The sequence below is a fragment of the Protobothrops mucrosquamatus genome, unplaced genomic scaffold, assembly GCF_001527695.2.
Source record: "Protobothrops mucrosquamatus isolate PMUCROS unplaced genomic scaffold, P.Mucros_1.0 scaffold757, whole genome shotgun sequence".
Lineage (NCBI taxonomy): Eukaryota > Metazoa > Chordata > Lepidosauria > Squamata > Viperidae > Protobothrops > Protobothrops mucrosquamatus.
This window is the reverse complement of record NW_015387027.1, coordinates 177,085-193,898: the sequence shown is the minus strand read 5'-3', so window position 1 is coordinate 193,898 and position 16,814 is coordinate 177,085. Positions and strand designations below refer to the sequence as shown.

The window sequence follows — 16,814 nt, the reverse complement described above, 5'->3', positions numbered from 1 at the left end:
CAAATAAGATTGCTTTAGTGGCAATCCAGAAGTCATGGACTATTCCAGTTCAGATCATTATATAATGCAATGGTCCATGCATTTAATTCCTAGTTAAGCTTTGATACTCATAGGAAATATCTAGTGGTATATGTCTGATAAGTTACACGCGGCATCATGGTGGCCAGTGTAACTGCAAACATCAGTTGTGATATACATGTATAAAAAGAAAACTCCTTAGCACAGGAGAGGGGTTTGTCATTGGAAATCACATGAAACTTCATACGTGGGGACATATCATAATGCAGCATCTATATCTTCTTGAGAATTTAAGGGAAGGTGGTATGTATATGCCATTCTGATAGATTCTAAGGTTCTTCCAAGAAACATTTATTCGTATACTTATTTAATTTGGCCACCTATTTCACCAAGTGACTAATAATATAAAAATATGTAGGAGCCAAGAATAAATCACTCATAATTACTAAACTATAAAATGGGTCTGCACACACTCGGAATCCCAAGCCTTGGCACAGAGCTAAATCTTTAAGGACGTACAAAAAAATCAGCAAGTTGGGGCCATACTGAATATTATGAGATCATAGCTTTTAAGCACATCAGGTATTTTATTGAAATAGTTAATTCACAAATGTAAACATGTTAATAATATTTGTTGAAATTCAGGTGATAAACGTAAGCAGATTCTAAATATAATTGCTAATGTTATGTTTGGACTACTAACATTGTCTTTACACAAGAAATTGGTTTGACTGAAAGGTTTCACTTTCATATTAAAGTAAACATATATACCAGTGATGGCGAACCTTTTAGAGACTGAGTGCCCAAACTGCAACCCAAACCCCACTTATTTATCGTCGGGTGCCGGATGGGCATGGCCCACTAGGTGGGCATGGCCCACTGGGTAGACATGGCCTACTGGGTGGGCGTGGCTGGCATGGGCGTGGTCTACTGGATGGGCATGGCCAGCTCGACATCACTCGCATCAGGGTCACTTATGCGGGCCTGGACAGGACTGGGACGGATTTGAGGGTCTCTGGCGGAGGGGTGAATGGGACCGGGGCAAGGGCTGGGACATGGTCCACTGGAAGAACCTCACTGAGCCTCAGGCCAAGCATAAAGGATGATATGCTTCCATTGGATTACTGTGATCTTTTTATGTTATTGTGTAATGTCTAAGCTATATTGACTTAAGTCATGAAACATGTCTTGATCATTTGTTTGCTTTTTCCCCCTTTAGAATGGGCACAGGTGGCAAATATTTCAAGATTTGTTGGGAACAGAACAAGATAACCTTGATCTGGCCAATGTTAACTTAATGTTGGAACTTCTGGTGCAGAAGAAAAAACAACTGGAGGCAGTAAGCTTTTTTCTAGTCTCTCAGTACAGGGGTCTCCAACCTATGAGCCACGGCCCGGGACCAGGCCGCGGACTCTTGGCCAGTGAGGCACAGAAATGGCTGGTGGATGTGCGCACGCGTGGGCGCACATTTCCCCCCCCCACTTGTGCTAGCGCCCACTGCCCCATTTGCACATGGGACGCTAGCACGGGGCAGGTGTCTGCGGTCCATTCGTGCATGCGTGAATGGGGTCGCTAGCCCAGGTGGTTGCGCAGCCATTCGCACATGCGTATGGTGCATGCGCATGCTGCATGTGTGAACAAGGCCACTAGTGCCATGCCAGTGTACATGGCCCTGTGCGAGCGCACACAGACCAATTTTGAAGCTGCTCTCCTTCCCTCCGGTCCGTGAGCCCAGAAAGGCTGGAGACCTCTGTCTTAGTAGGTATATATTATGAAACAATATATTTCATTTAATGAAACTGATTCCCTTTTTTGCCAGAATATGGTTGAATACTCAATGGATGGTCCTACCAGCATCAGAATAAAATGCTTTACTTTTAAAAAAAAATGGCTTTATGTGAGATCTTTTAAAGTAGCAGGGTTTCTCTTGTCTAGTCTATCATACAAGATTGTGACATGGCTGAGAAGTTAACATTCCCTTCATTATTCAGTTTTAAATGAAGGCATAATCTGTTGGGTTTCATAAGATATTTTAGACATCTAGAAAATGCATTATTTCACTAGGTTTCAGATGAAGATAAAAACATTTGAACAAAATAATTTCATGTGTATATTGTATTATCAACATCCTGAGCAGAAGGGCTCCATTATCTAGAGCTCTCCATAAATTGCTGAGGGCAGTCCCAGCTTTCCCATGCTGTCTGCGTTGTGGTGTGTTGTACTTTAGCAACTCCTGGAATAGATTCCTCCCCAAAATCCGAATTAATGTTTATTTGTCTGCATAGAGCTTCTGTTTCCCTTTTTGTTCCAGAGGTGAAAAAAATGGTGTGAAAAAAATATGCCATAAGTTTCATTGCAACATTTTGAGGGAATGGTATTCTCTCAAAATATATTGGCAGTTTTTGGCTAGTATAGTATATTATTTTCTGTTTTGTTTGGTGTTTTTCCTTATTGCCTCAAGTTTTGGTAAGAATCAGTTAGTGCAGGGGTGTCAAACTTGCAAGGTCACATGATGTGTCACAACATATTGCAACTTTTTTTCCATTGCCGGCAATGGGGTGGGCGTTGTTTTGGCATGACGCATCCGGCCCGTGTGCCGGCAGTTTGACATCCCTGAGTTAAGGGAATGTGAGCAGATTCCCCACAAACATGATTATTTCATAATACAAGATCTGAAACTACGATTTGAAGTGGACTTTAAGTTGTGGATAAATCATTTGTTTTCTCAATGCCACTACAGTTAGCAGTTTGTGATTCTAATCTATCTATCTATCTATCTATCTATCTATCTATCTATCTATCTATCTATCTATCTATCTATCTATCTATCTATCTCTGTATTTAAATATTGTACATAGAACAGCAGTGTCTTAAATGCCTCTTTGCTTACCAATTTCCTTTTTCTACCTCTTCTCCTGTTTAATACAACTTTTTGTTACAGGAGTCCCATGCTGCCCAGCTACAGATTTTGATGGAATTCCTGAAGGTTGCCAGGAGAAATAAGAGAGAGGTAACATGACCTACTTTGATTTACTACTATTAAAAACATCTTTCCATTACTCTCTTAAATAATACAGGTTGGCTTATTACTTTTTAAAAAGTGAGGGTAGTGGATTGTTTTGCTTTACTTTTCATATCTTTGAGGAGAGAGGTTTATTCAGGAAAGTTATTTGTTGGCAGTTGTAACAAATTCTTGAAATAAATTGTACCTGGCATGAACTTTGTGTAGCTTTATAATTGTTACTTTGTCTCTGGTGAAGGTTTTTTTTAAAAAAAATTAATTTCAAAGGCCTATTACAGTGATGGCGAACCTTTTAGAGACCGAGTGTCCAAACTGCAACCCAAAACCCACTTATGCATCGTCGAGTGCCGGGTGGGCATGGCCCATTGGCTGGGCGTGGCCCATTGGCTGGGCATGCCTGCAGTGGTAACGGCAGACTGGGTGGGACTAAAAAGTTCAATCAATCAATTCCAACTTTGCAAGATCTTTTTTTTCCCGTGAGAAGTTGAAATTGACTGATTGAACCTTTTTTTTTTTTTTTGCACACGGCGGCGGAGGCCTAAAGTGAAAAGGTTTTATAAAACCCAGCTGAAGGCCTAGGACTGGGGCGATGGCGCGCGTGCCCATAGAGAGGGTTCTGAGTGCAGCCTCTGGCACCCGTGTCATGGGTTCGCCACCACTGGCCTATTACATTGCAAGTAAATAAGTTTCTGTAGCTTTTGGTGATTTTTTTTAGTACTTCATTCTGAATTAGTGTTCATTTCAAGCTCCTCCTTACAAAAGAGGAGTATAATGAAATAATAATTCATTAACTGGAGAGCTTGAAGAATTTTCCCATAATTGTCACAATTGATTTAATATGAGAGAAGCGATACATCTTACAAATTGCAAGTTTTATCTATTTGTATAAATGCCAAAAGAGAACCAATCTGGAAAGGCCAGTATGAATATTTGACCTTTTTCAAACTTAACAATTGAACATGACTCAAAGAAATAGCTGTACATGGATTTATAACACATACTGTTACCTTCCTTATGTTTTCTATATTGGAATTACATGTGAGTATCCTAGCCTTACATTTAAACAAAATCATCTGTATTCTTAAATGCATACAGAGCATTGAAAGTTTTGAAGTTATTTTTAAAATGTCCCTAAAACTTTGCTGCTTGGAAAAATTATGTGTAATCTCATGAGATACCTTTCCAACATTGTCCCATCAAAGATTTGTCCCATTGAAGATTTAAGGTAAAATAAACTCTTGTGGTTCTAATATAAAATGTGGGTTAAACATAGTGTTCACTTTGATATTTTTACATTTATATTTTACTACTATAATTTGAGCTCATAATAATTGCCATGAGGGGCTGCTTGGAAGTTTTAAAAGAATAAATAAAAAGGAATTGATATTCGGTATATTTCAAACAAGAGGCAAGCAAATTGTGCTTCTATAATTATGTAAATCTTCTCAAGCATTTATATTGGTGATTCTGAAACAAATATAAATTAAGTACAGCTTACATTTCCTTACCAACATTTCTGCAAATACCTTTTATGCTTGCTGCATAATGTCATCTTACTATATAACGCAATATACATGTATAGAATTACACATCTTATGTATCTTATATATGATCTTACTGTTTTTTAAAAAATGGCTAATCAGTGGCTCAATTTAAACATATCTAAGCAAGTATGGTAATGCATGTTGCCCGATGAATCTTACTGGATTGCTCTTGTTGAATAAACCAGTAAGTATGTATGATTTTGTTTGAAATTATGTTCAGTATAGGATCCCTGGTTAATTATTTTCCTCACAAACCACAAATTTGGGCCATGTGCAGTTTTTTAGTTTACTGTTCTGGAATTCAGGTTCACACATAATGTTAAAGAAATCTTATTGGCTTCTTTGGAAAATAGGAGTAGCTAAGACAAAAGAAGAATGATTACACTTGTATCCACACCTGACTATATTTAAGAAAACTCTCATTGAAATAAATGGATTTAAAGAATCGAATAGAACAGAACAGAATAGAATAGAATAGAATAGAATAGAATAGAATAGAATAGAATAGAATAGAATAGAATAGAATAGAATAGAATCTGGAAAGGGACCTTGGAGGTTTTCCAATCCAGCTCTCTGCTCAAGCAGGAGATTCTATACCATTTCAGATAAGTGGCTGTGCAGTCTCTTCTTAAAAACTTCCACAATAAAGCGCCCACAATCACTGAAGGCAAGCTGTTCCACTGGTTAATTGCTCTCACTGTTAGGAAGTTTCTCCTTAATTCCAGGTTGCTTCTCTCCTTGATTAGTTTCCATCCATTGCTTCTTGTCCTGCCCTCAGGTGTTTTGGAGAATAGCTTGACTCCCACTTCTTTGTGGCAACCCCTGCAATATTGGAACACTGCTATCATATCACCCCTAGTCCTTCTCTTCATTAAACTAGACATACCCAATTCCAACAACCGTTCCTTATATGTTTTAGTCTCCAGTCGCCTAATCATCTTTGTTGCTCTTCTCTGTACTCTTTCTAGAGTCTAATAATAATAATAATGATAAAAGTTGGAAGGGACCTCGGAGGTCATCTAGTCCAACCTCCTGCTCAGGCAGGAAACCCTATACCATTTTGGACAAATGGCTGTCCAGTTTCTTCTTAAAAACTTCCAGTGTTGGCGCATTTACCGCTTCTGGAGGCAGGTTGTTCCACTGGTTAATTGTTCTAACTGTCAGGAAGTTTCTCCTTAATTCTAGGTTGCTTCTCTCTTTGGTTAGTTTCCACCCGTTGCTTCTTGTCCTGCCTTCAGGCGCTTTGGAGAATAGCCTGACTCCCTCTTCTTTGTGGCAGCCCCTAAGATATTGGAACACTGCTATCATGTCCCCCCTCGTCCTTCTCTTCGTTAAACTAGACATACCCAATTCCAGCAGCCTTTCCTTATATGCTTTAGCCTCCAGTCCCCTAATCATCTTTGTTGCTCTTCTCTGTACTCTTTCTAGAGTCTCAGCATCTTTTTTACATCGTGGTGACCAAAACTGGATGCAGTATTCCAAGTGTGGCCTTACCAAGGCATTGTAAAGTGACATTAACACTTCATGTGACCTTGATTTTATCCCTCTGTTAATGCAGCCTAACACTGTTGGCTTTTTTGGCAGCTGCAGCACATTGCTGGCTCATATTTAAGTGATTGTCCAGTAGGTCTACAAGATCCCTCTTACAGTTACTACCATTGTGCTCTGGAGCCGCAGGTTGCCGACCTGTGCTCTAAACTAACCAACCCAAATCCTGCAATCATTCTTCATATGTTTTGTCTTCAGGCCTTTGATCATCTTAGTTGCTCTTCTCTGAACTTTTTCCAAAGTCTCATCTTTTTTTTAGTGTAGTGACCAAAATTGGTTGCAGTATTCCAGATACGGTCTTACTAAGGTTTTATAAAGTGGTACTAATACTTTATGTGATTTTGATTCTATGCCTCTGTTTATACAACCTGGGATTGTATTAGCTTTTTTGGCTGCTGCCATACACTTCTGGCTCATATTCAAGTGATCATCATCAAGGACGAGGGGTGACATGATAGCAGTGTTCCAATATCTCAGGGGCTGCCACAGAAAAGAGAGATCAAGCTATTTTCCAAAGCACCTGAAGGCAGGACAAAAGCAACGGATGGAAACTAATCAAGGAGAGAAGCAACCTAGAACTAAGGAGAAACTTCCTGACAGTTAGAACAATTAACCAGTGGAACAACCTGCTTCCAGAAGCAGTGAATGCTCCAACACTGGAAGTTTTTAAGAAGAAACTGGACAGCCATTTGTCCGAAATGGTATAGGGTTACCTGCCTGAGCAGGGGGTTGGACTTGATGACCTCCAAGGTCCTTTCCAACTTTACTACTACTACTACTACTACTACTACTACTACTACTACTACTACTACTACTACTATTATTTTTTAATAAAATTTTTATTAATTAAAAAAAATTATATTATTATTATTACTATTACTATTACTATTATTATTATTATTATTATTATTATTATTATTATTATTATTATTATTATTATTATTATTATTATTATTATTATTATTATTATTGGGACTTCAAGGTCCCTCCCACAGTTACTGTTTTTGAGCCAGATTTTGCCTAATCTGTACTTACACCTTTGTTTTTTTCTCCGCATTAAAATTCATGTTGTTGGATAGGACCCATTGTTCAAGTCTGTCAAGATCTTTTTGGATTCTGAGCTTGTCTTCTGGGGTGTTGGCTATACCTGCCAGTTTAGTGTCATCTGCAAATGTGATGAGTTCCCCTTCTATTCCCTCATCCAAGTCATTTATGAAGATATTGAAGAGTAATGGGCGTAAGATGGAACCTTGTGGTACCTCACTGCTTACTTCCCTCCATGTAGATGTAATACCATTAAGGACTACTCGTTGAGTACAGTTTGTTAGTTACAAATCCATCTGGTGGTGACATTGTCTATTCCACCTTTTTCTAGGCATAATTAGCATGATTATACTGTCATTAGGTCTATTCTAAGGAAGAACAGTTATACTAATTACAAATATATTTTGTACAGTATTACATGTAGAGCAGCAAACTGTTCATAATGGTAGATGTTTTAAATTTGCAGTTGTATATTCTAAAGTACAGAGAAGTTAATCCTGGATTATACAGTAGTTGCCTTGTGCATTATACTTTATATTAAGTAATAATTTCCAATTCTCCTGCTTGCCAATTCAGTCTATCTCTTATTGTTTATATTTCAGAATCCGACTGTTAGGCTCTGACTTAGAACTCTGTAATGCAAGTTATTAGAGATATAGATTGGTTTTAAGAAAACTAATTAAACCATAAACTAGTCTATTGTGGTTGCATATTAGAAATAAATTATTTTATCATCACTTTAACCTGATATAACCAGGAGTAATGTTTGCATTACAGCAAAATGCTTTAATCTATTCCCCCCTTTACCAAACCATTCTTTAATTTTAGCTTATGTTAATGAATTTGGCTAGATAATACCCCCTGCCACACACACATATACCACTCCATGTAGTATTTTAGCTAAATTTTATCTCTTTGTTGAAAGAATTATAGGACACTACAGAGAGATGATAAAAGCAATGACGAATTCAACTGCATCGTAGATTTGAACATCCATATATATTTAAATCCAAGCAGATAAAATAGTGTGTATTTCTTTTTTTGGACTTGTGATGCTTAAAATATAAGTTCGTCGGATATTTAAATAAATAGTCATATAGTTTTCTATCTCTGAGTTTTCAGCAGCTATTATTACATTCTTCCAAGCATAGCAATAAATATTAGATACTACTTTAAAAATAGAGAATGAGGAATCTAAATTCTTGAGAAGCAATTTAAAGATGTGGAGAATTATGTGAAATCTCTTCAGCAGGAATCACACTGAGGTGATAATTCAGCTGATCAGCAGCTAGCTGTTTTTTCTTGTTTACTAGGCAATATGCTAATTGTGAATAATTGAAATTATGATATTACAGAGTTCTGACTCAGCATATTTTTTCAAAGGTATTGGGGCATGTTAACACTATCATCTTTGCTAATTCTAAAGTTTCAGCATACTATATGTATTGCTAGACAAACACAATTTCAGTTGAGTTCAGTTATCTTACTAAATGTCCTAAAATAAATGAGTATTCAAGTGTCTTAGTACCAATTGTTGCTAGAATCAGTGACTTCCTATTACTTGAAGTATAGTTGTTTTTTAAAATGACTTTTAAGAAAGGCAAAATCTGTTTAACATTGACCATACTTGTACTGCTGAAGAGGAAATATTTTTATATATACAATAAAGCAATAAAAGATGATAATACGAAGTGCCTCCACACAATCATTCAAGAAACCCTCTTTGCTGACGCTGAACAAATTCTTAAAAGCTGCTAGGCTTCTCAGCCTAATTATCAGCCCGAAAAAGACTAAAGTACTTCACTACCCCCATGCCAAATACCAAGCCCATAGAACCCAAAATCACTGTTGACAACACCCAGTTGACAAATGTAAACAGGTTCAAATACTTGGGAAACATCATCTTGAGTGATGGATCTTTGGACAAAGGCACTGAGGTGGTTATGTACTAGAGTGCTCAATCAACAAATTCTACAGAGCTGTGGTTATCCCTTCACTTCTATATGGATGTATGTCCCGGACTCTGTACTGAAGGCACATCAAACAACAAGAGAAATTTTAGATCCATGCTCTCCACTCCTTGGCATTCAATTGCAAAATCATATCTCCAATTTGGAGGGTCTTGGATTGTGCAGAGTCCACCAGCATTGAATCCCTGGTTATCAGAGCTCAGATGAGATGGGTGGGACAGATAATCAGAACAGATGTACCTCATCAGTTGCTCTACAGTGTATTGAAGTCTGGGAAGAGACCTTGAAGTCAACCACACAAGCGCTACAAAGACTCTGTGAAAAAACCCCTATACATTTATATCCAGCCAAAGGAACTAGAAACTGTAGTTGCTAACAGAACCTGCTGGAAAGCCCTATACTATGAAGCCTGTTGGAAAACCATGAGCTGTGTCACAAAGTGACCTCCATAGATATTGCAACAATGGAATTCCACTGCTCTGTGTTTCCAGAGTGATCTGCAGAACCATGTCCACAGATGGACTGCACAACAATATAATTTCTTCAAATCCGAAGGACTGCCATATTACTTGGGTTTTTTTTACTAGCTATTACGAAAAGCAAATTCTATTTATTAACATTGAGCATGCTTGTAAACTGATGGTGAGGAACATAATTTTGGTAGTATTGCATCATTTTGATATACTAGTCTACTGGTAGAATGCATATCTAAAAATACATGACTGCATTTTGTTCTTTTATCACTTATTGTGCCCACGACCTCTTTTTCTGTCACAAGTAATTTATGATAATCCTGCCAGTATAACTTATATTTTTAAAATCATTTTTTAAATCTACAGCAGTTAGAGCAAATCCAGAAGGAGTTGAGTGTTTTGGAAGAAGATATTAAACGAGTAGAGGTGAGGCTCTTCACACTCATTGCAACAAGCAGGTTTTTGTTTTAATGTATATCAAACTGTTTTGATTGCATCATGTTTGATGGCAAGTGTAAAGGTGGGGGATTAACTTTTTATGAGTTTACCATAAACCCACAAATAATGCTGCCAATTATAAAGCTTTACCTCCACAGTAAAGTGATTGGAATTTGAGTACTTGGTAACCGGCTTCTATTTATGACTGTTGCAGCATCTTGAGGTCAGATGATTATAACTTGCAATCTTTCCAGCTGGTCAATTGGAGAAGCTTAACAATCATATAATTCACTTAGCAACCATGTGATTCACTTAAGTACTGTAGTAAAAATGGTTGAAATTCTTGTTTGATGACAACAGTGTGGTTCAATAGCCGAATGAGCTTTTCTCTTCCATCTGGAGTCTTCCTTTGGACCAAAATCTGGACTTGTGTAGTGGATATTTTTGGAGTTATTTGAAAGGTATACTGAGAAAGAAGAGGAAATAGTGTCATTGGTGTGAATTCAGTTTCTGAATGTAAGAATGCTAAGTGCTCATCCTGTTAGGCCACCCTATAAATTTCAGCAAACTAAACAAATCTCCTGTTTATTTTCTGATAACATTTAAATAGAATTTTTGCATTAACATTAATTATAACATTTCTGCATTTGAAATGGTAATAACTGACATGGCTTATTTTATTGGTTTTAAACGGCTGAGGTGGGAACTTTTTAATTCTGGCCTCCTTTTCAGTAAATCCTGAAGGAAGCACAGTAAGCTCTGTTAAATATGAAAGGAGAAAATAACTACAATAACCATGAGCGGAATGCTTTGATTTTAGAGACATTATGCAAAGACCTCTGGAAAAAGCTTTAATGATGGGAAGGGTGGAAGGAAAAAGAATAGCAAGGTGGAGGGATTCAATTATAATGGTGAGTGGTGTGCTATTAGAGGACTTGAAAGACCAGTTTATCATGGGAAAAATCTATCTGTGTAGTTACTAGGGGTAAAAATGATTTGATGGCAAGTCATAACAAATACTTTGATTAAAAAAATAAAATTAATGAAAGGATATAAATATATTGTTTAGTTATGGTGTGGCTCTGTATTCCAGGAAATGAGTGGCTTGTATTCACCAGTCAGTGAAGACAGCACTGTGCCCCAGTTTGAAGCTCCATCTCCTTCACATAGGTAACCAAATATCAGTTGAATTAGATGTACAAATGTTTTTCAAATGATTTTTAAAAAGAATGCCTGCATCTCTCTGCTTTTTATTAAAGCAGGCATGCAAACCTGAAAAAAGATCCTCTTGCTTTACATGTTCTTTTAATGATTTGTGAGGATTCCTGACAAATTGTCTGCTTTAATGGTGAAAAGTGGTGTGCTTGTACTCAGTCCAAATCTGAAGTAATCTTTTAAGCCATTTTTGAAGTTTGTACAGAATTCATAAAAAATATAGTGAAAACCACTTTATATCTTTTTCTCCCTTTCCATCTTTGTTCTACTCCTTATTAACCTGTCTTAAAGCATAGTTTATATATAAGCAAACATTGATAGAAATTACATAATACAAAGGGATAAATCTACAACACTGTTGATGTTGTAAATCTGTAAAGTCTGGGATGTTTCACCATAGACTTCTGTATGCAAAAGCTAGAAAGCAGGAGTTTTTGCTTGAGTGAGTGCTTTAATATCCTCCTTAATCTGTTTTCTTCACAAATTAGAGATGAACTCTGTTAAAAGGTATCCTTATAAATTAACATAGCGGGTATTGTTAGCAAAATAACTGTCTATAGAACTATTGGATAGAAAAATGTCTACAGCTCCAATAGTCCTGGGGGGGGGGAGATATTTGCTTTAAGAAATTGCAGGAAAATGCTACATGAGCACTCTGAAGCATCTTTCTGTCTCTAGATCTGTAGCACTGTGCAGTTCTATTTATACATTGGCAACTTTAAGAAGCATAAAATATATTATGTGTTTCTGTTAAAGAGAAAAGACCTAAATATGGGAATATAGTCTAGGACATTAATATCAAGATCATGTTGTTTTAATTGTCATGAAATATAGCTTGTTGTTTTAAGACAGTAATAAATAAAAATGCCAAATATTTGGATAAATAAATATTCAGGGGTAATAGCACAGGGGGTCTAGAAGAAGGCAAATTGGATCAATACAGAGCAGATTTTTTAAAATAGTTTTTAGGAAGTAAATTTTCTCCCTATTCCATTATTCCAATTTTTTTCAAATTTTAAACAACAAAAAAGGAATTTGTTTGTGATAAAACAAAGTATCAACTTCTAGAAACATCTTGAGTTCTCTAGAGACTCTAGAAGTATAAAAATAAAATAGAAAATAAAAAAATGAGTGGAAGATATGTCCACCTCCGCAGCAACAAATTGATTAGTTTTAATTACTAGGACTATACAACATGATCAAGAAAACTTAATTATTGCTATGAATGGATAACTAATAAAATAGGGCTTTGTAATAATACTGTGTCAGCCATTTCCCAGGCCTACCTTTGTTGGAGTATTGTTTTTAATGTTTAAAAACATTATATATATATATATGCAGGTCTTGGTGTATTTGGGTCTTTTCCCATGTAAGATTGACCCGAAAAGACCTGAATACGCCAAGACCTGCATACCTGTACCCGTGAAAATCTACGAAAACATATATATATATACACGGGTACAGGTATGCAGGTCTTGGCGTATTCGGGTCTTTTCCTGTGTAAGATTGAGAGTATCTTGGCGACGTTTCAACTAACCAACACATACTTCATCCACAATGGACAAAGATACAAACAGATAGAAGGAGCACCTATGGGATCACCCCTCTCACCCGTCATCGCAAACCTATACATGGAACACTTCGAAACCAACGCCTTAGACAAATCTGAACACAAACCCAAACTCTGGCTCAGATATGTAGATGACACTTTTGTAATTTGGCCACACAGGAAAGAAAAACTGGACAACTTCCTCACACATCTCAACAGCCTAAACCCCAAAATACAATTCATGATGGAAATAGAAGCTAACAACCAACTTCCCTTTCTGGACGTCCTAATCTACAAAAAACCCAATGGCTCCCTAGGACACACCATCTACCAGGAAAAAACACACACAAACCGCTACTTAAACGCACAATCCCACCACCACCCTGCACAGATCAACTCCGTAGCCAAGGCCCTCATCTCCAGAACCAAACGCCTAGCCGACAAAGATCACCTGAAAACTGAATTACACACTCTCACAAACGTGTTAATCTCCAACGAATTCCAAAGAAATACAATTACCAACCTAATCCAAAGGGAAACACCCCCCAAGAACTGAGACATAGAATAGTACAACGACATCGCCCTCCTCCCCTACATCAAAGGCAGCACAGATAAAATCAGCAAAATTCTCCACAAACACAATATCAAGACAGCCTTCGGCACCGACCAAAAAATAGCCAACATCTTAAGAAACCCCAAAGACAGGATCCAGCTAGAAAACCAAGGAGTCTATGAAATACCATGCAAAATCTGCCCAGCCACATACATTGGACAAACTAATAGGAGAATAAATGCCCGCATCACAGAACACAAGAACGCAGTCAGAAAAGAAGAAAAAACTTCCTCCCTCTTCCAGCACCTTAAAATTACAGGACATGAAATTGATTTTGAAGGAACCAAACTAATCTCCAAAACTGAACACCACAACAAGAGAATAATTATGGAAGCCATCGAAATAGAAAAACACCCCCACAACATGAATAAACGTGACGATACCTCCCGCCTACCAGACATCTGGAAACTAGCCCTAATCAACAAACGGGTCCTAGCCACGAAAACTGTTGCTGGAATTGGGTATGTCTAGTTTAACGAAGAGAAGGACGAGGGGGGACATGATAGCAGTGTTCCAATATCTCAGGGGCTGCCACAAAGAAGAGGGAGTCAAGCTATTCTCCAAGGCACCTGAAGGTAGGACGAGAAGCAATGGGTGGAAACTGATCAAGGAGAGAAGCAACTTAGAACTAAGGAGAAACTTCCTGACAGTTAGAACAATTAACCAATGGAACAACCTGCCTCCAGAAGCGGTGAATGCTCCAACACTGGAAGTTTTTAAGAAGAGACTGGACAGCCATTTGTCTGAAATGGTGTAGGGTTCCTGTCTGAGCAGGGGGTTGGACTCGATGACCTCCAAGGTCCCTTCCAACTTTATTATTATTATTATAACACAATACGCCACACCATTCACCCTCACCAGACCCAAACCCAAGGCCAAACCCATCCCTCAGACGAGATGCAACCACCATCCAGAAGCCAAACCACGACGACATCACCAGCTGCTGCACCTCCCTCCGACCCCCACACAAAGCAAACGGGCACACGCCGTGAACACAGAGCTAGACCGCAAACTCGGAGCCAAACCAAAGCCTGGTATGCTACATCACAGCCTTCTGCTCTGGACATCACATCACAGAACTCAGGAGGCTACAACGCTAAAACTCAGGATGTTGCAACACAAAACTCAGGATATCACTACACTAGATCTCAGGATGTAATCACACAACTCATTACCCAGGTCGTTATAGCACAAAAGACTAATGGGCACACAGCCAGCACCTCAACTACTCAGGATGTTACGAAACAGCCAAACAATCCGCAAACAATGGCTCCCACACAGCCAACCAATCCACCTACAGCAACTAAGCCAGCATTCCACGCACCCCCACCAGTATTTATAGAGAGACGGCAGCTCCGATCACACTTTGCTCGCACAGGCACGAAGCCGAAGACCCCAGCCTGAAGATGACGAGTGGGATCTCGTCAAAACGTCACCAAGATACTCTCAATCTTACATGGGAAAAGACCTGAATGCGAAAATGCGAATCCCGGGCATATCTGTTCAATAACACAATCTTCGATCTCTGGGAGAGGTATAAACAAGCTGTTTATTGTTAAAAGAATTTTAAAACAATAAAAACAACTATTTGCAATATTAAAAAACAACTTAGCTTTCGCTGGTCCACTGCCAGCGTCCTCAGAGTGAAGCTTAGGGGGTGGGGAGTTCTTTTTTGTAGACCTTGCTAGCCTAACTGCTTACTCATTGCTCGTGTGATAGGGCCATCCTTCTGTAATTGCCATCCTTCCGTAAGGCAATTACGGTCAGCCAGGAAGGATGGCCCTATCACACTTTGTGTGTGTGTGTGTGTGTGTGTATGTATATATGTATATGTATATATATAAAGATAATTATTTTTACCTACACTGAGAAAATGATAGTATTATGAGTTATCAGCTAATATTTGCAAATGGATTGAGAGTGCATAGCAGAGAGTAAGGTGAATGGAGCCTCCACTAGCAAGAAGACTCCATTCACTGCAGTAACCAAATTCTGCCTCTACAAAATTATAGGTGGCTGTATTGCTCACAATCATATTTAATAGCAGCTTGATTATCTACTCTAGTACCTCAGTATAGAATTGCTGTACAGGTATAGGTAGTCCTCGGTTTACAAACATTCATTTAGTTACTGTTCAAAGTTACAACAGCACCAGAAAAAGCAACTTATGACCGGTTTTCACACCTATGATCATTACAGCATCCCTATGATCACGTGATCAAAATATGCATACTTAACAACTGTCATGTATTTACGACAGTTGCGTTGTTGCCGGGTCATGTGATCAGCATTTATAACCTTCCCAGCTGGCTTCTGATAAGCAAAGTCAGTGGGGGAACCCAGATTCATTTAATGTCCACATGATTCACTTAACAACTGCAGTGATTTTCTTGACAACTGTGGCAAAAACATCATAAAATAGGACAAAACTTACTTAACAACTGCCTTGCTTAGCAACAGAAATTTTGGGCTCAATTATGGTTGTAAGTTGAGGACTACCAATTCCAATCTCATCTCCAAAAAGACTAGGAAATTTTCCTCTTAAGAACTTCCAATAAAACCCTTTTTCTTAGTCATACTATTAGATAAATTAAAACTCAGATTTTTTAAAATTGTTATTAACTATTGTTCATGCATATTCTGTTTTTTATTTTTACAGTAGCATTATTGATTCTACAGAATATAGCCAACCTGGATTTAGTGGCAGTTCCCAGGTATGAGAGTAAACTTTATACACACAGATATGCTGACAAATGTTGCAGATACCTTTTTGAATCTGGAATGTTCAGAATATTTGCTATTTGTTATGCCCATGTGGCACTACAACTCTGCAGAGTTGTGCATTAACTCCCAGTAGACTCCCGGGTGTGATTAAAGGACCCAGTTACTTTCTTTAAAGCTCTACAATGGCATAGAATTGGGTGACCTGTGCGATTGCCATCTCCCAAGAACATCTGCCTGCCCCACACAGTCGTAGGAGGAGCTCTCTTTTAAAGAGAAATATCTTATGTCTGAATGCATGCCTTCTTGGTGGTTGCTCTAGTTCTTTGGAATATTCTCCCCACAATATATTCAACTCTGCTTGCCTTTAGAAAAGTTCTTAAGATTGGCCTTTTTCCCAGATCCAGTTGAGTGGAGAACCCTCTTGGTTTTAATTATCACATTTGGTCACCCATTTTATATTTTATATGCTGAGTTAAATGGGAGTATTTTTCCTGACAACAGATTGTAAATCTTTGGAACAAGATACATTGGTGATGCTAATGTTTGTTTTCATAATCTGCCTTTTTCTTAACCTTCCAGAAGATCTAGAGTCAGCCTTTTTTTTAGTTTGTAGTATCAAAACAATATTGGTGTGAGAATAACTTAAAAGAGGGTAT

The 16,814-nt window shown here is 38.0% G+C and overlaps 1 protein-coding gene across 1 annotated transcript in view; it reads left to right on the top strand.

Moving 5' to 3' along the window:
• Positions 1–16,814, top strand: part of COP1 (COP1 E3 ubiquitin ligase) — a 118,592-nt gene that overhangs the window by 17,434 nt on the left and 84,344 nt on the right. The window contains exons 5-9 of the mRNA XM_029284601.1: positions 1,238–1,357; positions 2,960–3,028; positions 9,986–10,045; positions 11,151–11,227; positions 16,094–16,148. Coding sequence (XP_029140434.1) covers positions 1,238–1,357; positions 2,960–3,028; positions 9,986–10,045; positions 11,151–11,227; positions 16,094–16,148 — 381 coding nt within the window. The remainder of the gene's footprint in view (positions 1–1,237; positions 1,358–2,959; positions 3,029–9,985; positions 10,046–11,150; positions 11,228–16,093; positions 16,149–16,814) is intronic.